The 26273-nt window shown below is 47.6% G+C and overlaps 1 protein-coding gene across 4 annotated transcripts; it reads left to right on the top strand.

The window, feature by feature from the left end:
- The first annotated feature begins 603 nt into the window (after positions 1-603).
- Positions 604-25968, top strand: pik3r1 (phosphoinositide-3-kinase, regulatory subunit 1 (alpha)). Of its 4 annotated transcripts, XM_047017991.1 has the most exons (15): positions 604-861; positions 1409-2063; positions 11390-11482; positions 11746-11820; positions 12110-12241; positions 13474-13675; positions 14301-14383; positions 20731-20932; positions 21123-21303; positions 21443-21568; positions 21692-21834; positions 21965-22141; positions 22233-22307; positions 22458-22628; positions 22839-25968. In XM_047017991.1, exons 2-15 carry the CDS (start codon positions 1733-1735, stop codon positions 23026-23028), a joined length of 2181 nt encoding a protein of 726 aa, XP_046873947.1. In that variant the 5' UTR covers positions 604-861; positions 1409-1732; the 3' UTR covers positions 23029-25968. The 4 variants fall into 4 exon arrangements, with proteins under 4 accessions (XP_046873947.1, XP_046873948.1, XP_046873951.1 ...); XM_047017992.1 differs by lacking the exons at positions 604-861; positions 1409-2063; positions 11390-11482; ... (2 more) ...; positions 13474-13675; positions 14301-14383 and adding an exon at positions 16910-17399; XM_047017995.1 differs by lacking the exons at positions 604-861; positions 1409-2063; positions 11390-11482; ... (2 more) ...; positions 13474-13675; positions 14301-14383 and adding an exon at positions 18628-18905.
- The last annotated feature ends 305 nt before the right edge of the window (positions 25969-26273 follow it).

The following is a 26273-nucleotide window of genomic DNA, read 5'->3' as shown; positions in this document are numbered from 1 at the left end:
ATAGCAAAATTGTAGCTGCTATCACTTTGTAGGCTACTCTTGTGTGTGTAAAACACGAAGGACTTCTTTATTTACAATTGAAAATGAAATTACAGTATAGACCCATTTATTAGGTTCGAGGAACTTTTTGAATGAGTGCTTTACATATAATACAACATCGTATTTTTACGATAATGTAAGGCTATAACTGGGTTCCAGACACAATACATTATATGCGATTTGTGTAGAAGCGAGAACACACAGCACTGGTCAGAATGACAGTAATAGTAATACGTTTAGTTGTCTTCCTCGACAAAAAAGTTATGTAATTTTCCTGAACGAGATTCATGTGTGTCCTACTGGTTGCGTGCAAGAGAGCTGTACATTGAGGAAAAGTCTCAATTACATACAGGGACCTAATATGAATAAAATATTTGTTTATTAGTCAGTTGCACGCCGACTGAGCGGGGATTACTCTTCTGGGCACTTGACAATGGCAAAAAGTAACACGTACGCCCATGGCGTGCACCGGGAATTTTAAACGAGAACCATACGATTACGCATTTTGATTGACATCCAGACGAGCTAGTGTGCGTGGTTGTAGGCTGTAGCCAGTTTCTCGCACTTGCTCCCAAAGCATTTTACACGGGCGGAGTCGTCCCGTTTATCGATAGTGTACGGACCGTTACAGTTGGCGAATTAATCTTTACCTACTTAAAAAAAAATGTTGGTCGAGTGAATGTAAACTTTTTTTAGGTACTAGATGTGTTTAGCGTTAGGAATCATTGCAAGGATATATTTTGCCATTGTATCAACCGAATTGGAATTGTACACGGCAAGGAGTATTCATTGACTCTTCAGCACGCAGCCCCTTCCATGCAAGTGAGTAGCCAGCTTATGCTGAGCGAGTGGGTGTTGTAATATTGCATGTACCTTTTGTGGAAACATGATTTTTTCTAACATAAATATTAGTGCTCAAAGCAAATATACAGCTCAAAGGGACTGTAGTTTATAAGATTAAATGGTTAGATCTGTAGGAACTAAAACTTAACTTTAGCGAGCTAGTAGTGAAGACTGAGCAACTATATTAATGCCGAATGCATTAGCCAACAGCACCAACTAGCTAGCTAGCAACTTTATGAAGCCACACAGAAACTGCATACTTCTGTAGCTAACTATAAATAGGTAGGATATGCTCAACTCGTTCATCTAATCTACCCTTTTTAGCTTTTCAAGGTTTTAGATTCCAACTGTCTTATGTGCCCATTATAATTGGTACTGGAAATTAAGTAGGCATCAATACGAATGTCATATAGTATAAACCATGGACAATGTTGTGGTCCTTTCAATCATTTACTGAACATTGTGTAAGAAGATGTCTTGCAGTCTTACGCAACCTGTTTCTAATGGCCCTCTTTCTGTATTGTAGATCTGAGGGGCGTTTTCAAGGCCAGTGCTGCGGGCCACGGATGGGAACGTACTGCTCGCCTCGAGGAACCACAGCGGTGGGGTGAATAGCAGTGTTTCAAGAATGACCTGAACGGTAGAGAATGTAGCAAAGAGAAAAAATCCCAATTGTTCAGCTATTACATTTCGTGGTTACGGGTGTTTTTGGCAACTGTGTCCTTTGCTCACACGTTGCTTGATATAGAAACCCCAGAGACAAACTATTATCGATAGAAATACTGTCTATCAAGTGGTTTAGGGGTCTGTATTTTTACTCAGAAGAACACAGTGAAACCAAGTGGTCACCATGAGTGCGGAAGGGTATCAGTACAGAGCGCTTTATGACTACAAGAAGGAACGAGAGGAGGACATTGACCTGCATGTTGGGGATATATTGATGGTGACCAAAGGGGCCCTGGTGGCTTTTGGGTACAGTGAAGGACTTGAGGAGAGACCAGAGGATGTTGGCTGGCTGCCTGGCTTTAATGAAACCACTCAGGAAAAGGGGGACTTCCCAGGGACATATGTCGAGTTCATTGGCAAGAAGAAGATCTCTCCTCCCACTCCCAAACCAAGGCCCCCCAGACCGTTACCAGTGGCACCACGCTCCTCCAAGACAGACTCAGATTGTGAACAAGGTGAGTGTTTACATTTAAATGGGGGGGGGGGAGTAAAACATTTCACTACAGGTTTGACCTTTGACCTACTCCTGACGATGACACCCATGACTTCTTGTTGTAGGTTTGATGGGGACCAAAACAAACACGTTACCTCCGGTTGTCTTACTTCTTAGTTTATCCATATTCCATTAAACTACAACACATAACAAACCATTATTAGGTTACTATTAATTGTATTCCCCATTTTAATTTGACCTACAGTACTTTCTCTTCTATATACTTGAACATGAGCAATAATCCCACAGCCTTTGGTCTTGGAGCGGAAACCCTTTTTGACCCAACCAAACAAGGATCGACTTGTGAATCGTATTGTCTCCTGCGATCCATATTTCCCCTCAAGTAATCAATATCGCCTTCCCTCTCTTCCTGAAAGATTGGACGTACGTGACACTGGGTCACTTTGTCCTAACTCAGCAGTAAGAAGTGCGTCACAGATTGAAGTGCCTGAGTTGTGCATCCACCACAACCTAATAAGACCAGTGGAAATCTGTTGCCATGGAGTCTTTTAGAAGCGTGGGTGTCCTTAGACAATATCCGAGGCAGATGACTGGAGATACAGAAGTACTTCCATGTTTGTCACGCTGACTGAAGCTTTTTATCAACAGAAAGAGGAAATTGATTTGTGATTTGTCTAAATTGTTCCTTTTTTCAAGGTATCTGTCCTAAATGGATTTAAGTAACTGCTTCTCTTCCTCTTTCTATCTCTTTATCGTCCTCTCTCTCTCTCTTTTTCATCCTATCTTTCCCCGTTCAGCTTTACTTCTCTGTCCAAAAAATATCTCCATTCTTTCCAAACATCATTAGATTGTCTCTTTCCTGGTATTCCATTAGGCCTACATTACAAATATACTGTTTCTTCAGGCCTGTGTTTATGTTGAACACTGCTGGGAAAGTGTGTTTACATCGCACTATAATTGCAGCCTTGATACAAAACGTTGTTGCTCAGATATCCGGAGGCCAGTTGAATGCTAACCAGGCCCCGAGGGCGATGATGATACTGCTGGTGTCCAGACCACAGTGCATTGTGGTCTGAGTGCATCTGGGACGAGCCTAGCTTCACCAGTGGACCACTGTCCCGTTGGTTGTTCTGGACACATTCAATTAAATGCAGAGAACCAGTTTCACTTCCCGTACACGTGAAGAGTATCGTGTCAGTCATGCTGTTTTTCTGCTGACTAATCAACATAGGACACACACATGGCTCAAATCTGATCTCAAAACCAGCATGTTTTGGAATGTTTTAGGGAGATTACTAAGGCCTTCTTAAGATGTGCTAGTTCCCAAATTTGTGCTCTGGCCAAAGGGGGGAGGGACGGAGACATTTCAAGGAACTTTCATGTTGTATAGTCTTTGATATCTGTAAGTAAAACAAGTAGTTATAATTTACAGACTTGAACATGGCCTGATCGCCCAACAAGTATTTGTTTTAGTTTTTTAGATGCACCGTCATTATGAATACTTTATTGTCTTGCTAGCATACGCCTTCGCTCACCTATAGAACAACTATGGTTACTAAGTTGGTTTTCAGTTGGTGACCTTTGTGGAGGTATTGTGAAATTCTTTGCTGGACCTAGCAGGGCGAGTAAAGATCCGTATGAAGGGACATGTGTTGAATGGCTGTTGCTCGGTTGAGTGGCAGTGCTGAGGCTGGAGAGAGTGTGAATGTAGCACCAGGAGAAGAAAAGTCTCTGTGTCCCAGCAGAGAGAGAGAGAAAGAGAGAGAGAGGGGGAGAGGGGGTGAGATAGTGAGAGAGAGAGAGAGAGATAGAGAGGGGGAGAGAAAGAGAGAGAGAGAGAGAGAGAGAGAGAGAGAGGGAGAGTTCCAGGGCTTGTAGGCCTGAACAGGGAAGGGGCCTGTGTGGGGTGCTAGAGGCCTTGGAGAAGGGGAGAGCGAGGGGTGTTTGGGGGTGGCTGAGGGATCAACTGAAGCTTCAGGCTGGGGGGGGTGGGGGGGGCTGGCAGGAGGGGTGGTAAGGGGGTGGGCATTGGAAGTTCTGGGGGCTTAGACCTGGGGGGCTGAAGCAAGGGGCTGTAGGGAGCGAGGCTGAGCGCTTTGAGTTGGAGGCAAGGCTTCTTGTTGCTTCAGAGTGGTGGTGATTTATTGCCCGCCACTGAGAGATCTGGCAGATCCCTCACTCCCTTTCCTCCAGCGCTTCAGTGCCCCAACCCTCCCTCCCTACTTCCCCCCTTCCTCCTTCTCCTCCTCCTCTTTTTTAATGTTTTGATAATGTTCCTGGAGTCGGCTCCGGCTGGGGGAGAGAGGGGGAACTCAGAGTCTTGGAAAGGGGCCTCTGCACTCTGAGCCACAGGGGTTTACTTCAGAACAGCAGATGTGGAGGGAGAGAGGGGGGGGGGGGGGGGGAGGTTGCGGGAGGGGGGGGGGGGGGGCGGAGCGGGAGGGAGGGAGGGAGGGGGGGGGGGGGGGGAGGGAGGGTCTGGCTGTAGAAGTATTCTGCCTCATACCAGCAGCCTGGGTTTTTAGAATACTAATGTATTTGCTCCTTTACAGGGCCTCTCTGTCGAGAGGGTCTCTACTGTATGTGTCCAGGCCAGCCCAGTAAGCCACACAGAGAGAACTGTGAGCCTGAAACGACAGATAATAAAATCTCACTTAGAACTTCCGTTCACTCTCTTGGGCTAAAATGAGAATGCCCAGAACTTCTTGTGTACGGGTCATGGATTTGCTCCCTGAACAGGCAAGTTATAAACAGCTGAGGTTGATGTTAGTGTGACTCACTAATGGAAACTAGAACATACTGGTTTATGTCTATAAAACTGTCATGGCCGGTGCCAACAGACATGTGGTTCTTGCATTACCGCGCATCATAACCTATTTTTTCTATTCGGTCTACACCATCAAGTTCATAATCTCTTATCACAGCAACGTCAACAAACGTCCACTTCAGTTGACAAGAGTTGATGGATGTAAGACAGGCTTTTCCATCTGTTGCATCGAACATTCAGTTCCCCAAGTTCAATGTTTAAAGTTCATGTTTGCTTTTTATCCTCCAATCGTCGTCCGTAGAGGCAGTTCTTTTAGAAAGGGTTCAGATCAACTCTGGCAAATCTGATTGTTACTTGCGGGGCTCCAGCTACATGCTCAGTCTTGCTCAGGAAAAAGATTTGACGCTATTGGTAGTCGCTGGTCCATGTCGACACACGTGTTTGCAGTTCACTGTACCAAGCGCTCCCCTTTTCGTAATTACGGAGAGATATTTTCCGTCCGTCGATGTGTTTCGGATAAAATACTTTTATCAGTTGTCTTATCTTTTCTGTGACATTTCCGGCCAAATCTTCATGCCTTGAGTATCCTTCTAGTGCACGTGTACCCTGTGCACAGTTGAGTGCTGTTTCGTAACTTCTCACACAGGAGGGAAGGGAGTCTGTGACGCAGTAAAAAAAAAAATGGAGAGAGACACTGGGGGAAGATAGGAATGCTCATGTTCGACTCATTCGAGTGGTATAGCGGAATATAGTTAGCGTATAGCCTGGCCCGTGTACAAAGATCGAAAAGGAAGTGACACGATATTGACATTTCGATCCCAGAAAGACAATGCCTGTCCAGAGAGACAGTGAGGTCGAAGTGTGGAGTGTCACTGCATAGCTGGAGATGAGGACCATGAAGTTCTCCACCCCCTTCAGGGGCCTCACCACCACTCAGATGAACATCTGCTGCATTGAGCAGTTTTTTCTGGAGGAGAATTGTTGCTCTGCTCCACAAAGACATCCCCCCCACCCCCCACCTCCAAACGCTGGTACGGAGAGCGGTTGTAATCTTCTGTAGTCAAGGCCTGTGATGGATTACTGACCCTGTCTGAAGGCAGTAGCAAAAGCGAAGGCGTTATTTGAGCTGCATAATGTGACAGTGGGCTCTAATGTGATGATTCTCTTTGGGGCTGTTGGAGGCTCTGCTTGTTAAGGACAGGAGGACGCTTCTTTGCTGGAAGGCTAGGGGGCACACAGACTGCATGGTAGACTGATTTGTGGGCGCTGCAATGAATCAGTATTGTACTAAGTGCTGATTGCAGTAAACTGGGGCACAATGCTGCCGGAACAATCAATGGATGTCCTGTCAATGGGAGCCTAACGGTGGCCCGTTTTACCCTGTGTCGGCTCATCACTGCTTCTCCCTCGGTGGTTAGCCACATGTATTAGTGTCGGGTTCTACCTTTTTCGGCCGTGCGAAACGCTCACTGCCGTCTCTTGAGGTTCACGATACTCGTTTCTGTGTGAATGTTCGTTGGGTTAAGTCGTCTGCCGTAGATCCATGTCGTTGTTGTTCTGTTTGTTCGTTTTTTTTCCCCCTGTGATCTTAGAGGATATCAGGATAATCACATTTGAGCTGCTCATGTACATCAGCTCTTCCCAGAATCACAATATTCAAATATGCAATGGAAAAAAGTAATTTAAGAGCACAATAAAGTCTATCCACATTGTAATTGGATTTCTCTGTTTTAAGCCCCCACCAAACTACGTTGGGCTGCACAATTCCAGTAAAAGCCTGTTTTATGGGCCTGTGTGCGTGAGAGAACCCACATATGCCTTTCATTACTTGATCGCCTTCAGAGACTGAAGTCTGAATTGGCAAATCTTCTTACTGGAGGCAAAGCATGTCTGCTAGCAGGATTAGCTACTCGTTGCGGAGAGGGGGGGAGAGAGGGAGAAGAGCGAGAGAGAAAGAAAGGAAGAAAGAAAGAAAAAAAAAGGAAAAAGGAGGGGCAGAAAGAGAGCGGGGGTAAAGGGGGGGAAAAAGAAATAGGTAGAGGAGAACAGAGAACGAGGGAGGGAGAGACATTTGAAATATGCTGTCGACTATCCGAGCACGCTGAGGGATTCGTGTGAGGCTCACGTTGACCAAGAGGTGTGGCATTATGTAACAGTGTGAAGGGGGACGGGATTGGAGACCCTCCCAATACCTCAAGCCAACACGTCTGGAATACCGAGCGTCTTTACCGAATGTGATAGGTTTCACTCTGGTTATATATATCAATTGATCAAAGAGGGGGAGAGAGAGACACGTGTGTGTGTGTGTGTGTGTGTGTGTGTGTGTGTGTGAGAGAGAGAGAGAGAGAGAGAGGAGAGAGAGAGAGAGAGAGAGAGAGAGAGAGAGAGAGAGAGAGAGGGAGAGAGAGAGAGAGAGAGAGAGAGGGAGAGAGAGAGGGAGAGGGAGAGGGTCTGGTGAAAGTCTGACTTTCAGCTGTACAGTTACGATGGACTAGGGTAGTTTCCTTATCAGAATAACCTAAGTGTGAGTAGATTGAGATTCAAATACAAGGGTACAATAAAATAAAGATTTACTATTTAGGATATTGTGATAAACTACTGAAGGTCTATCACAAGTATATGTTTCACACTGTTTTAAATGATTTATTACACACCTTGCCCCATTTACCATCCTTTGCTTAGTTCTGCTAGACCCAATTTTGCCTCAGTAGTTGCCAAACTGCCCTGCAGCCGACTCTGTAGCAACAGGCTTTTCATTGGCTCGCTTAGTTTATGCACTGCATGTTTCGTCCTACAGGGGGAGACATTGCCTGACTTTTGCTGTACTGCCGTTTCCATTTCATGTGTCGAATCTCAAGGCCTTACACCCCTGCACACCACAGAGCAGATCAGACATACAGATACATACATACTTGCCTACTCGCACTGATAGCAGTGGGTTTCGCTCAAAGAGTTTGTAATGAGAAATCGATCATCAAATGATTCAAATTTTGCCCTCTTAAGTCTGTCATAACTTGACAGCCATCTCATATATAATTTTTATGTCATATATATTTTAGGGATCATCCTCAGGTTTCAAAGGCACGTTTCAATCAGACCTTTTTCTTCCAAACAAGAATAAATAGCCCAACCCTCTAAAAATGCAGTTACACTTGAGCGAGGCTCTTTAAATTGAACCAAAGTGTACGCTATCTTTAGTCTCTCCTGTCTGTGGTGTCCCCTTCTCTGGATCAGGCCACAGTTCAGCCAGTTCAGATTTTGTACTGTTTGAACTGGAAGCACAGCAATGCCAGGGGCACCTGTTCCAACTTCCTTCAACCTGTGGCTGGCTGCCTGGCTGGCTGGCTGGCTGGTTGGCTGACTGGTTGGCTGACTGACTGACAGTCTGTCAGATGTACAGAATGAGCAAGGCCCTCTGGGATATTATGAGAAGGTCTGTTAAACATGCAGGCTTGTGGAGACTTGTTCAGGGGCCCCTCTCTCAACCTCACTCTCCTTACCCGAGTTGCCAGGGCAACTGACTTCTGGTATTGGGAGAAAGTTTGAACAGAGGATCCTGATTGGTTCAGAGGATCAGCTGCTGTGAAAACAAGACTGTGGTGAATTTTAACACATTCGTGTCCGTATCCGAGGTAAAGTAGGCAATTTTAGAGAAAGACCTTCGGTGCAAAGACCAATGTTTATGTAAACATATAATTAAATGATCTTTTCCTGCACAGTGAATCCATGTTGCGTTTTGCTAGTCTCAGCATTTGTACTCATGGATTTGCATTGTGCATTGGTATTCTAATGTTCTCGTGCTGAAAGAACCTGTTTCGCATTTAGAAATACAGCTTTTAAGAGGCAGTTAGACCAGCTCTTTCCCCTTGCATGTTTGCATTCACTCAAGTTTTATGCAGGCCAAAGCAAAGGGGCCCAGTGTGGGTATGGTGTCTCTCTCTCTCTCTCTCTCTCTCTCTCTCTCTCTCTCTCTCTCTCTCTCTCTCTCTCTCTCTCTCTCTCTCTCTCTCTCGTTCTCTCCCTCTATACATCTCTCTCTCTATACATCTCTCTCTCTCTCTATACATCTCTCTCTCTATACATCTCTCTCTCTCCATACATCTCTCTCTCTCTCTATACATCTCTCTCTCTATATATACATCTCTCTCTCTATATACATCTTTTTCTGTCTATACACCTCTATATATATATACATCTCTCTCTCTCTACATTTCTCTCATTCCTTCCATCTCTACATTTCTCTCTCTTCCTCAATCTCTACATTTCTCTCATTCCTTCCATCTCTACATTTCTCTCTCTTCCTCAATCTCTACATTTCTCTCTCTCTCTCTGTATTTTCCTATCCGTCTCCCATCTCCCATCTCCCGCTCTCCCTCTATCTGCCACCCCTCTCCTTATCTCTCTCTGTCTCTCTCTGCCCGAGGCGGAGTGGTCCCATCAGAGACGTTCTCAGAGTCTACTTGTTCCTCTGCCAGCATGGATATCACCAACCGATGGCTCCCCACATTTCTGCCATTTTCAGTGTGTCACTCGACACCGGCCCGGCCGAACTGGAACGAGCAGGTTGTCCGATGCTACCAAGAAGCAACTGGATCTGATCCCGCCCTGTGTCACTCCCAGGGCAGCTCTGGATAGAGTAAATAAACAGAAGACTAGACCCTGAAACCTCAAACAGCCCTGCGGTTCCAGAGAATGGCAGTTGGGCAGTTAAGAAACGACTTCCAATCGGAACCTAACAGCGTCCACACAGTTATATAGTATAGTCTTGCGACGATGCCGTACCGCAAATGTCTAAGAACACTATCGGTCATACAAGGAACTAGCTCTTAAAACACGATTCCCATATTCCCATTGTGTGTGCGCAGGCAGCATTCCGCCTTTGTCAAGTGCCATGTTCCTGTTCTAAGTGGAATAAAATCTATCAGTGACATGGAATAGACATTCATTGTGCTTGACCAGTTATCTTTTGGACATGTAACACGCAGGAGGGCAGGTGTAAATTTAACCACAGATTGTGAATTGACTTTCCCAGAAGCAGGTTTGGCAGAGGACAGCTAGCAGTGTTGGGTATCTGTCTGGGCAAAAGGTTACACTGTCAAGGTGTGCAAAGGTGGCACTGGGTGTCTACATCTCTATTTAGGGAAACTTCTGTCTTCCAAGTTAAGAATTTCAGATTCTCAGAAAACTCTCTCTCTCTCTCTCTCTCTCTCTCTCTTTCTCTCTCTCTCTCTCTCTTCCTCTCTCTCTCGCTCAGGCCGAGCCTGCTCGCACTAATGCCTTCCAGATGACTAGTCTTCCACTGAGTGCTGCATTTTAGGGGGTTTGGTTTTTGATAATCCGTTAAATTCACAGTCACGCAGCTTGCCACTTTTCTTTTTTTTCATGGCGTTGGCAAACGGGGAAGAACCATTAAATATGGCCGGTCATTAGTTAGTTTACCTGGCTAGCAACCGTTCTCGAGAGGAAGTGAACATTTCCAGGCTAATGACTAGTTTGTATGTGCGAATGGCTACGCTGGATGTCCGTTTAATCCCTGTTAGATTTTTTTTTTATACATATATAATTTCAGGGTACAGAGAAATGAAAATAAGGAAACGTAAAAAGGCCTCCATTCATGCCCCTGCGTTTGAAACTACACACTCGAAGTCTCGAACAGTTAGCCCTTTCAGAAAATCGCTCTTCCAAAATAACCTTTCGTAAAGCCAAATAAAATCTTTGCCAGCCCACTGAATCCTTTCATGTCCACACCTGGATGCCTAAGATCTCATGAAAAAAACGAGAGAAAACGCCAGACCTGGCTTGCCTCATGCATATCAGAAGCTGTTTGCTTAGCCTCTTGATCCACCCCAATTCTACCTTTATGGTATTCTAGTGCTCAGCACCTCTCAATCTGAATCGTGGTGTTGTGCTCTCCTGCTCTTTTTGGTCTTACTCAACACCCCTTTGGTCTTGTGTCTGTGGCTTTGAAGTGAAACTCCAATCCACCTCACCTTCTTACACTCCATGCTCAGTACCTCCCCATGTGAACAGAACGCTGATCTGAAAGGGACATTTATTAATAGGCTGTCTGAGCATGCAGCGAATGGCAGCCCATTTAGGTTAGACTGAATGACATTGTAGGTCTGAAATTGACCCTTTTTTTTAGGGTTAGGTTGGTTGGGTTGGTTAGGGTAGCTGCCTATGTTGGCTCTGAGGCAAATCTTTAGTGCCACCAGACATAGTTTCATAGGGGTGGTGAGATGGGACCACTGAAAGTCTTGGGGTGGCACACCAGAATGTCTGAAGTCAATATGAGAGTTATGGAATTGCATACCGATATACTTCCATCTCCTTCGTTTCTTATTTTCCAGTTAATGTTACAAATGATCTGATGTGCATAGACTAATACGGACAATTCCGACACACGAGGGTGGGGGGAGGGGGGGACAGTGGGGTTGGCCAGCAATTGTATCCGGGTGGCTGTGGCCCCTCCTGGCCTCCCCCCTGGGGGTGCCACTTCGGTCTTGGATGTCATGCAAGTAAATGAGACCTAACCTTGACGTTCCCCCTTTGCCCCTCAGCCTTGGTACTGCTGGACCTGACGGAGCAGTTTGCCCTCCCAGAGACGGCCCCCCCCATGCTGGCCAGACTACTGGAGGCCATCGAGAGGAAAGGTGAGCCGGGCAGACTGAACACACCGGTCTCCCTCAATTTGGAAGAAAAACACTGCTCATGTGTCACGTTAGGACCTTGCTGTTCCATTGTGACTGTTCCGGCTGATGACCTTTTGCCAGATCTGTAATCACATTAGTATAGAACGCTACCGGGAAAAACCTTTAGCAAACATTCGATAGACCCCTACATGGAAACACAGTTTATTGAGGACAAATCTGGAACGGGGTCTGTAGCCATGTCTAAAGTGCCTGTGTCTGTGTAGGTTTGGATAACCCCACGCTGTACCGCACCTTCACAGCTGGCGGTGGACTGGAGGTCAGACAGTGCTTTGAGATCGGTGAGTAGCATCTCCATAGTATACAGACATGGAGGTCCTTGGTCATCTCCATAGTACACAGACATGGAGGTCCTTGGTCATCTCCATAGTACACAGACATGGAGGTCCTTGGTCATCTCCATAGTACACAGCCATGGAGGTTGTCTGCATTAATAGCTCCTCTGCATGGTAACTATTACGATGTTACCCCCCCCCCCCCCCTCTAGCGTTATCATGTTGATCGTGAAACGTCTTCAATAATTCATAAACTAAACTGATCCTGAGTCTTGTCTCTGGGCCGTGTTTGCAGACCCCCCCTCAGCAGAGCTTGACCAGATGGAGCTACCGATGCTGTGCGACGGTCTCCGTAGATACCTGCAGGACCTGCCCCAACCGGTCATCCCTGCAGCCATCCACTCTCAGATGGTCAGCGCAGCCCAAGGTAACCAACGCCACACTTGGGACTCTACTGCACTGGTTCTCCTCCTTGGTCCTCAGGGACCCCCCTTGTCCTGCATGTTTTAGATTTTTGGAAGAGGGGGGGAACATCTAAAACACGCAGGACAAGGTGGTCCCTGAGGACCAGGGTTGAGAACCACTGCTCTGCTGTCACACAAAAGCCTCTTCTACACCTCACGTAGCCGTCATCGGTACCTTAAATCGCCCCGGGTATTAAAAAACCGTCCAGCGCGTGTTGAATGTGGAGAGACATTGTCGTCTGCGTCGAGAAGCACTGTGGTCTGGAATGTTGCCAGAGCATGTCATCACGGTAGCAGATCACATGATGTCACTCGGTGTAAGTCGATCGTTATTCTAAAGTACCAGTAGCCATTTCCTTCCTGTCAGTGTTCTTATGAGAAAGAAGTGCTAGAAAAGACAGCTTCTGTCAGTTTCTGACCCAGTGTTGTGTTTTGGTTCAGTTGGGGTTTTTTTGTTGTTGTCTTTTTTGTCCTCTCTGAATATCGGTCTAGAGGGGCTGTGACTCAGCCCAAAGGCACAGTGTGTCTAGTTAATGATTGACCTAAAGCATGTTAACCTAATCTACCCCATGGCTGCGATTGAACGTCCTGTACCTTTGAACAACAACCCACAAGACCTGCTGCTAGTGCCAATATCCACTCGATGGCCCTGGTGTATAGAACAGACTCACACCCTCCCTTTCTCTTGCTTTCTGTTTCTTCCTGAATTTATATCTTTCTATGTCTTTCTTTATATCTTTCTTTCTGTTCTCTCTCTCGATTTCTTTTTCTCAAACCGATTTCACTTCTTCCTATCTGTGTAGCACCTCTTCGTCCTTCACACCGTTCTCGAGAGTTGGGTTTTCTCTCTGTCACATGGCCAGAAACAGGATACTTGTGGTTGATAGGAACTAAAACAAGCCTGAAAGTTTATCTCCTGCATCTCCAGATCAGCCAATCACCTGCAAGTGTACCTTGCACTCATTGTCAAGCGCATAATCGCACTGTGGTTTCAACCCCTACCTGCTCACAGTGCCTCGATTTCCTATCCACGCTTCGGTCTCTTCGGAAAGAATCCTTTTTTCCGACGTTTCAGTATTAGCTTAACAGGACTTGAGGGTCCGTACATGTGTGTGTTGGAGTGGTTCCTGCTGCGGGTACACCCATCCTGACCCCCCCCCCCCCCCCCTGCATGCGTCTACCTGCTGTCCAACAGAGACACAGACCCCCGAGGAGTGTTCCCGCCTCCTGAGAAGCATCGCCAGCTCCCCCACTCTGCCAGCCCAGTACTGGCTCACCCTCCACTGCCTGCTGCGACACTTCTCCAGGGTGTGCCGCAACGGGCCCAAGAACCTGCTCAGCGCCAGGGCACTGGGAGAGATCTTCAGCCCGGTGCTCCTCAGACAGCAGGGTACCAGGTGGGTGTCTTTCTCTCTCTGTCTCTCTCTCTCGCTCTCTCTCTCTCTCTTGCTCTCTCTCACTCTCTCTCTATGTCTCTTTGTCTCTCTCTCGCTCTCTCTCTCTCAGCGGGACGGGGGTGGGGGGAGACAAGGGAGCGGTGTGGGTAGAAGCTGACACGTCCTCGCGGTCTGTCTGGGAGAGACGTCTACCAAGCGAAACAAACACAACGTGTGCCACAGACGAAGACGGCGTGACTCAAGCCGGCACACACGTCGGCTCACACACTCTCCCGGGCGAGTCGAGACGCCCAAACGATACACACGCACACACACACGCAGGCAGACACGCACACTAGGCACGCTCGCTCGCTCACGCATGCTGGCTCATGCAGGGGGAGAGCCTGGGGCAGGAACGGCTTCCTGATCTCAGGCTGTTGGGCGCACACGTTCATGGGGGGGGGGGGACAGGGAGGGGGTTTGGGATGGAGAGATTTTCAGTTTGCCAGCTGTGCAATTAAAAGAGAAAGGCTTGAATTCCCATCAGTTTGAAACAAGCCCAGATTAAACCCAGCAGCAGCAGTAGTTGGTCGGGGCTTGGAAACTCTGACTGTGTTTGACTGTGTCTTTTTTTCCTTCTGCGTAGCTGTGAACCCAGCCCAGAAGCCCACATCAAGATCATTGAGACTCTGGTGACCAGCGAATGGAGTGAAAGCCAGGCAGCTCCAGGTAACACACTGTCCTCCATATACCTGAACACACTCCATGTCTCTCTTTCGTCTCTTTCTCTCTTTCTCTCTCTCTCTCTCTCTCTCTCTCTCTCTCTCTCTCTCTCTCTCTCTCTCTCTCTCTCTCTCTCTCTCTCTCACACACACACAAACCTGGCTAAATTCTCTCTCTCACCTCTGGAACACCTAGAGAAAACCACTAAAGCCCAACAACGACCGATTTAGATTGCCGCGCCATTGTTGAACGCCGTGCGTGGGCCGTGAGACGGGCTAAATGGCCTAATGCATATTTCAGACTGCGGCGGGGCTCGTCAGAGTGACTGAAGGGCTGCGGGGGTAGAGAACAGCAGGGGACCTGAGCTATTATTAGCTTCAAGAGCAGTTTGTAGACGCTGTGTTGCAGCAGAGCAGACTGGAGCACCCCTCGACCTGGCTTCCAGCACAGGCCTGACGGTGGTCTCGGCCCAGGCTGGAGGAGGTCGGCACGGCTCTGAAAGAACTGCGTTGTTGGCATGCCAATCAGGGGCATCGAAAGGAGCTTCCATGGCTACGTGCGGAACTCGGACCTCCATGGCCCTCTCTCAAACAGGAACTGGACTAAGTCCTTTTAATGCTAGTTTAGTGGGGGGGGGGGGGTATAAATCCTGACTGTGTTTATAACATGGTGTTGGAACAGACTAAGTATCCTGGGACAGGCAGGGATCAGCTTAGGATTTAACAATGTTGCAAATTGAGGGATACAGGCCACCATATATTTGTGATGTAATTTCCAGAGCCCCTTAGGAAGTGGGTCTGAACATACTTTGTGTACATTTGAATTTGAAACCTTGTTTGAATAAAGTCAAAGTTCAAGTCGACAATTGGGCTCCCGGGGGAATTCCTGCTGTCGTTTTGTTTTTGGTGACACACAGGTCGCGTAATAGACTCATTTCTTAACAGGTAAAACATCACCCTACCCCGAACAAGGTCGGTTTTTGTTCCGAGGCTTGCCGGTCTTAGTTCCAGTCCCTGGAGCCTCAGCCAGTGTGGTGGTTTCAGGAGTACAGAAAATTGCGTGGCACAGTTGTGTTTTTACAGCGCTAGTTAAAAGCGCCGTCTGGGGCTGGACCAGAGGCCCAGGCCTGGGCTGACTGTTTAAACAGTTTATTACCTGTTAGGGCCTATTTATAGCGTCCCTTTGCATGGACCACTCTCAGCTGTCAGTAATTCGCACCTGCAGGAGCAGTGGGGCGATGGGGGACGCGAGCGCTGTGGGAGGCGGGTGAGGGCAAAACCCAACTGTAAACGCATAGTTCTCTTTCTTCTGAGTCGACTTGGGATTCTTCCTACACACAGGCACACACACACACACAGGCACACACACGCACACACACACACACACACGAAGGTACTCTCTTACCGCACCACACATGCTCACGTTCAAGGGGTCAGATGTGTCAATGTGTATCAAGCTGGCTTGATTTCACGCCATCTCAGTGCGAGGGGCAGTGTTCTTAAAGGTTGAACATGTGTAAGTTCTCGAAAAAGCCCAGCGTGTGAGTGTGTTTTGTGTGTATGTTTCTATGAATGAGAAACACGCGTGCGTGTGTGTGTGTGTTCACGTGCGTGCGTGTGTGTTCATGTACGTGTGTGTGTATGTGTCTGAATGCCTCCTCCCAGTTACTGGGAGCCTATTTTAAGTAAGCGACAAAAGGCCCACTTAGATTTGGTTGGCTGGAAAGTTGGTCGGCTCGACAGAGCACCTCTTGTTAGTGGGACGGCTGCTCATGCTTCCTAGGGCGACACACCTCCCCCCCCCCCCTCCCCCTGACTGCTCCACATGCCCCTCCCTGCCTCAAAGTGCCTAGCTCAGCAAATATTTGAACCTGTGCAAGTTAATCATAAGACTGAACACTCCTCCTCCCCCGCCCTTACAAACAGAGAGACTGAGAGGCAGAGGGGAGGGGGGGCGGAGGGGAGAGGGGAGCGGGGGAAGAGGGGAGGGGGGGGGGGGGGGGGGGGGGGGGGGCAGAGGGGAGGGGGGGAAGAGGGAAGAGAGAGGGGAGGGAGGGGAGAGGGGGCAGAGGGGAGGGAGGGGAGAGGGGGCAGAGGGGAGGGGGGGAAGAGGGGAGAGGGGGCAGGGGGGGGGGAAGAGGGGAGGGGGGGGGGGGAGGGGAGGGGGGGAGAGGGGACAGAGGGGAGGGGGGGAAGAGGGGGGGGAGGGGAGGGGGGGAGAGGGGGCAGAGGGGAGGGGGGGCAGGGGGGGGGGGGGAAGAGGGGAGGGGGGGGGGGGGGAGGGGAGGGGGGGAGGGGAGGGGGGGAAGAGGGGGGGGAGGGGAGGGGGGGGAGAGGGGGCAGAGGGGAGGGGGGGAAGAGGGGAGAGGGGAGGGAGGGGAGAGGGGGCAGAGGGGAGGGGGGGAAGAGGGGAGAGGGGGCAGAGGGGAGGGGGGGAAGAGGGGAGAGGGGGCAGGGGGGGGGGGGGAAGAGGGGAGAGGGGGCAGAGGGGAGGGGGGGCAGAGGGGGGGGGGGGGCAGAGGGAAGTGGTACGGGGAAGCTTGAATTCTCTGTTGGCACTAGGGGCCGGGTTTCAGAGTAGGCAGAGCAGCTAGGACTTATCATTAACAAGTACACTCTCCCCCTCCTCCTCCCCCCTCCTCCTCCTCCTCCCTGCACGCACTCGACCTGGCGCTGCTACAGAAGAGAGTGAGAGTGAAAAAGAGAGAGAGAGAGGTACAGAGAGGCACGCGGACCTAGCCGTCACACTCACTCCTCTGTCTAGAGATCAGGAGCTGAGCAGGCAGGCAGTCGCATGTTACACCTGCCGCAGAGCCAACAGATTAACTGGATTTTACCGCGCACGGCCGTCACCCCGCTAAGAACCTTCAGAACACGATCCAGCTTTTGGTGCTTAAAGCCACAGAATGGAACTTTCCTGGAGGACTTGAAATATAAAAACCTACTGGATTTAATACACTTTTTGAGAGGTGGAGCACAATACTGTTGTGGAGTGATTCGGCAGAACATGCACAACTTGCAACGTAAGTGAGTTTGACGGGCCTATGCCGTAAATTGTCTCGATTTTTGCGAGCAGTTTCAGGCTCGAGTCAAGGCAGTTTTTGAAATGGCACAAACTGAAATGAATGCTATGGTGTTGAAATGAGAGCGGACCGGTTTCTTGGCGACCAGCTACTGGAGCTGTCAGGAAACAGGTTTTACTCTGGGAGGATCTCTCCATCTCAACCTCTCTCTCTCTCTTTCTTTCTGTCTTTCTGTCCCTCTCCCCATCCCTCTCTCTCTCTTTCTCTCTTTCTCTCTTTCTTTCTGTCTTTCTGTCCCTCTCCCCATCCCTCTCTCTCTCTTTCTCTCTTTCTTTCTTTCTTTCTTTCTGTCCCTCTCCCGATCCCTCTCTCTCTCTCTCTCTCTCCTGCTGCTGTAGAAATGTTAGGGGCTGCACTTACAGGCCCATATACCAGTCAGTCGGTCTGTGGGGTCAAGAGACATTCTGATTTATCGTAGGATTACAGTGCGGAATTTTCCATTTAGACCGTTGTGTTGGAAGGGACCTTTTTAAAAGGGTCTAAAACAGGTGATTTATGATGACCATGAAAAAGTTATGCATGCGTGGAATATTACACTGTGGACCTTGTTCCTTCTATACTGTACACAAACATGTGTACGTTGTTCTGACTCCTGACAGTATTTGTAAAAGAAAAGAAAAATAGCAAACAGATGTAGTATATATTTTTTTTTGTGACCGGGATTTATTGGCCATCTTTAGAATTGGACCTAGCTCTACACTTTATCGTTGAGATAAGGTTTTATCTGGTTTATTGACTTTTGGTCAATGTGGCCTATTTCATCACTCCCATGCTGTGTTTGGAAAGAATCTCCCCCCCCCCCCCCCCCCCTCAGACTAGGCTGGGGTTGACGATGACCACGTTCCACCCTCTTTTAAACCTACTGAGAACTGAAGCTATTTCGGTGGCTCTCAGCTCCGGCTCTGAAATGACTGCTCACTGGATTGTCACACACCGGGATTACTGGCGTATTTCGGATCCCTGGGCTGCGCTGAACGGCCCGGGCATTAGGACCCTGCAGAGGCTGGCTACGTGCTGCTGCAGCGCGGCAGAGCTTGCCTGCCTGTCTACCGAGCCAGAAGGGGGAGGGACTAGAGCGCCGCACGACACAGTCAGGGAGGAGGGGCTTAGCAGCCTGCAGGAGGCAGAAAGAGAGAGGGAGGCAGAGAGAGAGCCAGAGAGAGAGAGAGATCCAGAGAGAGAGAGAGGCAGAAAGAGAGAGAGAGAGAGAGGCAGAAAGAGAGAGAGGCTGCACGTCCTTTTCCCCCCTCCTCTCTGCGCTAGCGAAGAGATGTTGAACGTTTAGGTTTGCATCGAGACAGATGCACACCGAGGCCACCACGGAGTTACTCTATTTTAGTCTGCGTTCTGGTTCATGCCGGCACCTTCTGAGCTGTGCTCAAGTAGATTGATGTGGGATAGGGGACAGGAGGCTGGGAAGAAAGACAACAAAAAAGAAAGACGGTGGTGAGTTTTCAAAATGACATCATCGTTCTTGGGAAATGAAAGATGCAAGAGTGGTTGACGACAGTCCCCCCGCGCGATTGGCTGTGGTAAGTGATGTAGCACGTTACCAAGCAAGCTACCAAGCTGCCCTTTATTGCTTTTCACATGGGTTTGCAAGGTGGTCGTACATAGACAACGGGGCTGGCGTGTCCCCTCTGATCTGCAGAACGCAGAAGCGTTTCACCGTTTGGTCCGATGTGCGACACCACTGGTTTTGGATATGGAAGACTTGGAGTTTGGGACTGATCTGTTGTTTTACATAGACATGGACCCTCCAGGTAGGATAACTGCCATTGTTGAATGACGAAACTTAGTCTGGCTGAGACTTAAGGTTTCAGAGCAAGCCAGACCAATATAGGGGCTTAGAGCTCACAGTTCAGAGAGCAGAATATAGACAAGCCTACTTTGTAATCCTCTACAGATATTTCTCTGTCTTCAGTTGGTGTCTTCAGTTGGTGGCTGGTGGACTGTGTAACAGGAAGCGTATGCCCAGGCTTTCTGAACCACTTCTGAAATTGTTGCCAGTGTTGTGGTCTGTGTATTTCTGCTTTTTCTTCCCCCACCCCTCCTGTTGTCGAACATGTAGACTAAAGTGTACTGTCTCTCTTAGCCCAGCTAGCTAGCTGTCTCTCGTCCTCCTGTGCTGCGCCATGCAAGGTCCTAACAGGGTCCTAATGCAGAGGAAGCGGACAAAGGGAGCGTAGATTTGGGGGTTAAAAATTGCCTGCCATTTCAGCTCTGCCCCCTCTTCCTGTCCTGTGAGACCTGCAGCCACCCACCCAGCCAGAAAGCCAGCCAGCCAGAAAGCCAGCCACCCAGCCAGTAAAGCAAGCCAGCCAGCAAGCCAGCCAGCCAGCTCCTGCAGATTAATGTCCCTCAGCTGATGAACCAATCCAATGCAGCACTTTGAGCTTTTTTTGATGAGGCCATTTCTATTGAGTGATTTCCCCTCTCCAGAGGCCGGCACAGAGAGGATACACACCTAGCCCTGAGTGGGGCCGCATAGTCCTGCCCCCGAACCACAAGACGGAAAATGTATTGTTTCTAAATGTGAACGTGATGTAATTCAGATGGGTTTTGAGCTCGAGGGCATATATTACTCATAGGACATAGTGATTTACTGTAGATTTTTGGGGGGCTCTGTGGGTTTGACCTATATCCCTGCTTGCCATTACTTCTGCATCCCATTTAGCGGAACGATTTGCTGTGTAATTTCTTATTTTTATTTTTTCGACAACAGACGCATGTCTTATTCCGTCGGGATTTATGAGCGCATCTCACCTTTGGGGATCGGAGATGGTGGAGGGAGGTTTTAATTCTTTCCTGAATGAAACCCATTCTCCCTGACTCATGATTGCCTCTGCCTCGCTCTGCCTTGCTCATGCTGCCTCACAGGGGTAGGAGCAGCGTTCTTTCATCCCGGTTTAATGAAGTGGAAAAGATTAAGGGGAGAGAGGGTTGAGGAACAGAAAGAGGACAGTGAGATGGTAATACGACCTAACTGGAGCAGATGCTTCATGTGGTTGATATGGCTGGCCATTTGAATATGCTTTTCCACAGATTTTGCGAGCCTATTCAATGAAGTCCAAAGCAAATAGACTGATGTTGCCCACTCTCTCAGCAGTGATTTAACGGATGCCCCCTAAAATATCCTCTTCGCAGTTTCACACATGGGCTTGTTTTAGGTTTTTTTGGGTGGTGCAACAGTACACGCAATATTTACTAACATCTCAGCCTCACATGTGTACTCAGCATCCGGTTGTTCTCTCCCCTCCTCTGCACACAGCCCTACCTCCAAAGCCGCCTAAGCCTGCACCTGGGACTAACAACGGGATGAACAACAACATGGCCCTGCAAGACGCCGAGTGGTACTGGGGAGACATCTCCCGGGAGGAGGTGAACGAGAAGCTAAGAGACACGGCGGATGGGACTTTCCTGGTCCGGGACGCCTCCACCAAGATGCACGGAGACTACACTCTGACTCTGAGGTGAGGCCCCTGCCCTGAACCGCCACCAGTCCCCCCTCCCTGTGGCTCACTGGGTAGAGCGCGCGCCATACGTAGCCGTAGCCCTAACGCTAGCGGCCCCCGGGTTCGATTCCGCTGTTCGTACTTTGTATTTGAATATATTTTTATTTTATTTACGGTTCTTTCTTTTTTTTGACCTTGTCCTCTACAGGAAAGGAGGCAACAATAAGCTCATCAAAATATTCCACCGAGACGGAAAGTACGGCTTCTCGGACCCGCTGACCTTCAGCTCGGTGGTGGAGCTCATCAACCACTATCGCAACGAGTCTCTGGCTCAGTACAACCCCAAGCTCGACGTCAAGTTGCTGTACCCCGTCTCCAAACACCAGCAGGTACGCAGCGCAGTCCCTAACCCTAGGCCACGCCCCCAGGAAGACACCCCCCCCCCCCCGCCGGCGTTAGAAACTGGAGGAAAAAAAAACCTTACGGTATCTTAGACAAGACTTTTCTAACGTTCTGTGTTGTTTTTAGGATCAGGTGGTGAAGGAGGACAACATTGACGCCGTGGGGAAGAAGCTTCACGAGTATCACCTGCAGTATCAGGAGAAGAACAAGGAGTACGACCGGCTGTACGAGGAGTACACCAGGACCTCACAGGTCAGTCCCTCCTCTCTCTCTCTCTCCCTGCAGCTAGGTCACGGGTCATCATAGGAGAAAACACTTGTCGATATTTTGACATTGTCAGACAACTCACTGTTTTTTTCCTCCGTCTCCGTTCAGGAAATCCAAATGAAACGGACGGCGATCGAGGCGTTTAACGAAACCATCAAGATCTTCGAGGAGCAGTGCCAAACCCAGGAGAGGTACAGCAAGGAGTACATTGAGAAGTTCAGGAGAGAAGGCAACGACAAGGAGATCCAGAGGTAAGCACCAAGCTCCCCCTCGCAACACCCACTCTGCTGCCCCCATTGTTTTTAGAGCACGAGGCAAAACACAAAATCTTGAAATAAAACTGTTCCTCCTCTCTCTCTCTCCCTCCCTCCCCCCCCACAGGATCATGGGTAACTACGAGAAACTCAAGTCTCGGATCAGCGAGATTGTGGACAGCAAGCGTCGCTTAGAGGAGGACCTCAAGAAGCAGGCCGCAGACTACAGAGAGATCGACAAGAGGATGAACAGCATCAAGCCTGACCTCATACAGCTGCGAAAGACCAGGGATCAGTACCTCATGTAAGTGCCTCCCTCCACTGCCACACCCAAGGCTCGGGGCCAGTCTGTGCTCTCGGTACCCGTGTCTGACGGTGCGCTGTGTGTGTTACAGGTGGCTGACACAGAAAGGCGTCAGGCAGAAGAAGCTCAACGAGTGGCTTGGAATCAAGAACGAGAACACAGAGGAGTAAGTCCAGTTCCCCCTGAAATGACACGCAGGGTTGGGAAACATTGGGGAAGGGGGGGGGGGTGTAATCTCCAAAATATTGATCAATATCGAGCACAGTCCTCTACCCTTTTGTCTGACTCGTTTTTCTTCTCCTTCCTCCCCCCCCAGTCAATATTCTATGGTCGAGGACGACGAGGACCTGCCTCACCACGACGAGCGGTCCTGGAAGCTGGGGAACCTCAACCGGGTCCAGGCCGAGGTTCTCCTCCGGGAAAAGCGAGACGGAACATTCCTGGTCCGAGACAGCAGCAAAGCCGGGTGCTACGCCTGCAGCGTTGTGTACGTTTTTTTTTCCCAGCCCCTCCACCTTCCTCTCTCACGTTGCATTTGCGTACTTTCACGACACAGTCTAACTCACGGTGTAAACAAAGCAGCCAGACTCACCCTTCTCCCAAATACCTTTTTATAAATAGTCAAAGTCCTTGAATGATGTCGCCTCGCACAGAGCAGCTTGTCATGTTTCTGTTTGTTTCTGTCTTCTCTCTCCAGTGTGGACGGTGAGGTGAAGCATTGTGTCATCAACAAGACACCCTCAGGATATGGCTTTGCTGAGCCTTACAATCTGTACAGCTCCCTGAAAGAACTGGTCCTTCACTACCAGCACACGTCGCTGGTTCAGCACAACGACTCTCTGAATGTGACGCTCGCACACCCAGTCTACGCCCAGCAGAGACGGTGAGGGGCCTTCCACGCGTTGGGATTCGGACAAAACCTAAAGGGGCCTCGCTCCTTGAAAACAGAGATACAACTTGTGCTTGGACTCAAGGATAAAATCAAATGTAAAAAAAAAAGGCGGTGTCTTGCCTACTAACAGACTTTTCCCCACCGTGAGAGGAAATGAGTAGACGGAACGCGGATGAAACCTGAAAACATTTCAGCGACTGTGACTGACTGGGAGCAGTGGCGAGCCTGAATGTAGTTTTGTTTCTCGCATGCTTTTGTGGGAGCACAGAATCAAGGGGGAAACTTCTGAACTCTCCCCCGAGCAGAGGACACAGACATGGAGGCCTTTTCCTAACGGTGCTTGTTGTTTTTAAAGCTTTACCAGCTGGAATGTCAAAACACAGCGGATAAACCCTCGAGTGCATCAGGGTTTTTGTTCAGTTTTTTCTTCACCCCTTTTGTTTCTCCTCCTCCCCCCCGACACCCTTCTGGTTCCTCCTTCTATGTCTGTGTTCCTCTATGTGTGTGTGTGTGTGTCTGTCTCAATGTGTGTGTCTGTGTGTGTGTGTCCATGTGACCAAAACTCACACTTTGAAAGCTATTGGGGGAGGGGGGGGGAGGGGAGGGGTCTGACACATTTTTTGTGTTACGTGTGTTAAATGTTAGTAACAGACCATGGATCAGCTGATAAATGTAGCAAAATGGCACTTTTGACAAAGTATAATCTTTTTTCTTGAAAAGACTCCTATAGACTCCTATAGAATCAGGAGCAGTGGACAAGATGACAAGATTCCTGCTTTTCCCTTGTCAAGCATTACATACAGACTTAAACCTCTTCTCCACTGTGGACAAGTAAAACTATGAATGAATTTGACATGGAAATACTTATGTACATAGAGGAGAATGTCAATGATGAAATTTGCCGCACCATACCAAAAAGCTCAGTTTTTTTTTCATTTTCTTCTAATCTGCTATGCAATTCTGTACCTCCTTTATTTCTGCAAAGTTGTTTGTATTCTGTTGCAACCCATGGTGTAAGCTTGTTTTATTGCTTGAAAAGGTTTTCCCATGTAAATATCCTAGTGGATATTTTGTGTCAAAATGCCAAGATAAAAACTGCTTCAGATTTTTTAAGTAAATAGTAACATATACTTTATTACAAATTACTCTATCAGCAACTGGTATAAATATGAAAAGATAAGTATTTTATTAGTTTTTTTCTTCTTCAAATTGTTATTTTCAGGCAGAGCCTTTTGAGTATTTGAAAGCTGCTTCAGTCACAAGAACTTGCTAACAGAGCCTCATGTAGTTCTTTGTTGAAACATGTAAAGACTTCAGTATCAGCACTCTGTTCATGGAATGATGGGAGTAGGATTGATGAATGCAATCACAATGATGCATGTACACACCTTCAACCATCTCCAATGAAACAGTAAAGATTTATTTTGTTATAAATACCTGTCCTTACAAGGATATCCAAGCAAATCGGTGTCTTGAAATGATGGAAATTGTTATTAAAAGATCATTTGGGAGACATTTTATCTTCCCGTATACATTGTCCACTTAGTAATTTTTTCTGTATCAGAAAACAATTGTGTTTACATGGGTGAATGAACTCATTTCAACTAATCCGTAATTGCTCATATGCAGAACACATCTTACGCCAATAATTGAAGGTTCTGTTATTTAGAGAGAACCACATCTTGGTTTTCAAACCCCTAGTCATGTTATGATATTATTGGCACTCTTTATTCCAGTTTTCAAGTGTCTGAAAAGGAGTATAAGTATCCGCTGTGTGCATAATTCAGAGGTCAGACGTTTGATGATCTGGTGCATTAGCAGATGATTGAGAAATTTAGAAATTCTGTCCGCAGAGTGCTTAACATAGTTCCCTACCTTTTAAGCCCAGTCCATTATTTTATAAACAATATTATTTTAGATATTTTGTTCAAAGTAGGCCTAAATGCCTAAAACGATTTAGATTTGATCTACTCTCGTGATCACATTTGGCAAGTTTAACATTATGCGTCGTCTATATCTTTGAGTAACATAAAATTAATTGGTAGTTAGACAATTAACCTATTAAAATTTGTACTTTAATTTCCCTTCCTAATTTTCCTTTCACGTATGGCAAATGTCATTTTCAGTCTTCTATGTTATACCTGATTATGGTCTGTACTTGATTTTCTTCACATGAACTGTCCATCAGTCTTCTCTACAATTTGATGGAGGAACCGGAGACAGACCCATAGAATGTATTATTTTTATTGAAAGAGAAGCTGACAGTGATACAGTAGGTCAATTTGTATTTCTTTGGTTGGAAAAGGCTTTGCATTCATTTACAGGACAATAAATAGGGTGCCTTTTGGCATTAAATCTGTTTATACAGCAATTTATTTTCCTACATAAGTAACCCAATAATAATGTGAACCTATATGGCAGTAGATGTCACTTATTGCAAAGTTTAAAGAAATACAACCTTTTCCAGGGCAAGTGGTGGAAAGGTATGCACACTGAAGCAATGTCTTGTATCAGTGTTTGACCAAATTATCATTGTTTTGAACTCTAATTTTGTGCTCTTTTTAATAAAATTTGGACTACTAAATAGATCAAGAACATGTCTATCTTTTGGATCTACTGTTGTCGTATCTGGGACAAATCCTAAAGCTAAATAATTTTTATTTTTATCGTCCCCTGGTTCTGTGACCATGGAGTCTTTTTTTCTTTCACTTTGTCAAATAGCTGTCTTTCTCTAAACTGTTCTGCATTGTTTTGAGGTTTTTTTTTTCCCTCCACCCTCTGGGCTCTAAAACTATTTCATTTTATAGTCATCCTTTGAGGTGATTGTCACAGAAACAATGAGAATGAGATTTACCAGTGTTCCCCGGTTTTGCTTCAAACCTGTATTGGACTTTGTTAATTGAAAATAAAACAGTTGTTTTTAAGAAAAAGGTCATTGCTTTGTTGGGTTTGTGTTCTGTCTAGGTATTGTAGTACGTTTGAAACCTCTACCACAGTTCTGTGACATTCCTGCCAGACACTAGACAGTTTATAGATGTCAGTTGAGAACGCTGTGTTCAGTTGGGTGTCTTTTGAGGTTATGCAAATGCAGTGGTGGATCATGATGGCACACCGTTCATGTCCCTGACAGAGAAGGGAACACTGTGTTCACCAAGTGAACTGCTGTTGCATCAAGACTATAAAAAGCTGCTACAACTGTAGATTATACAGTTATCAAGTTAAGAATCACTTATACAAGCA

This window comes from Hypomesus transpacificus, unplaced genomic scaffold (genome assembly GCF_021917145.1).
Source record: "Hypomesus transpacificus isolate Combined female unplaced genomic scaffold, fHypTra1 scaffold_84, whole genome shotgun sequence".
Lineage (NCBI taxonomy): Eukaryota > Metazoa > Chordata > Actinopteri > Osmeriformes > Osmeridae > Hypomesus > Hypomesus transpacificus.
The sequence above is the reverse complement of the archived record's forward strand: the minus strand, read 5'-3'. Positions and strand labels throughout refer to the sequence as shown.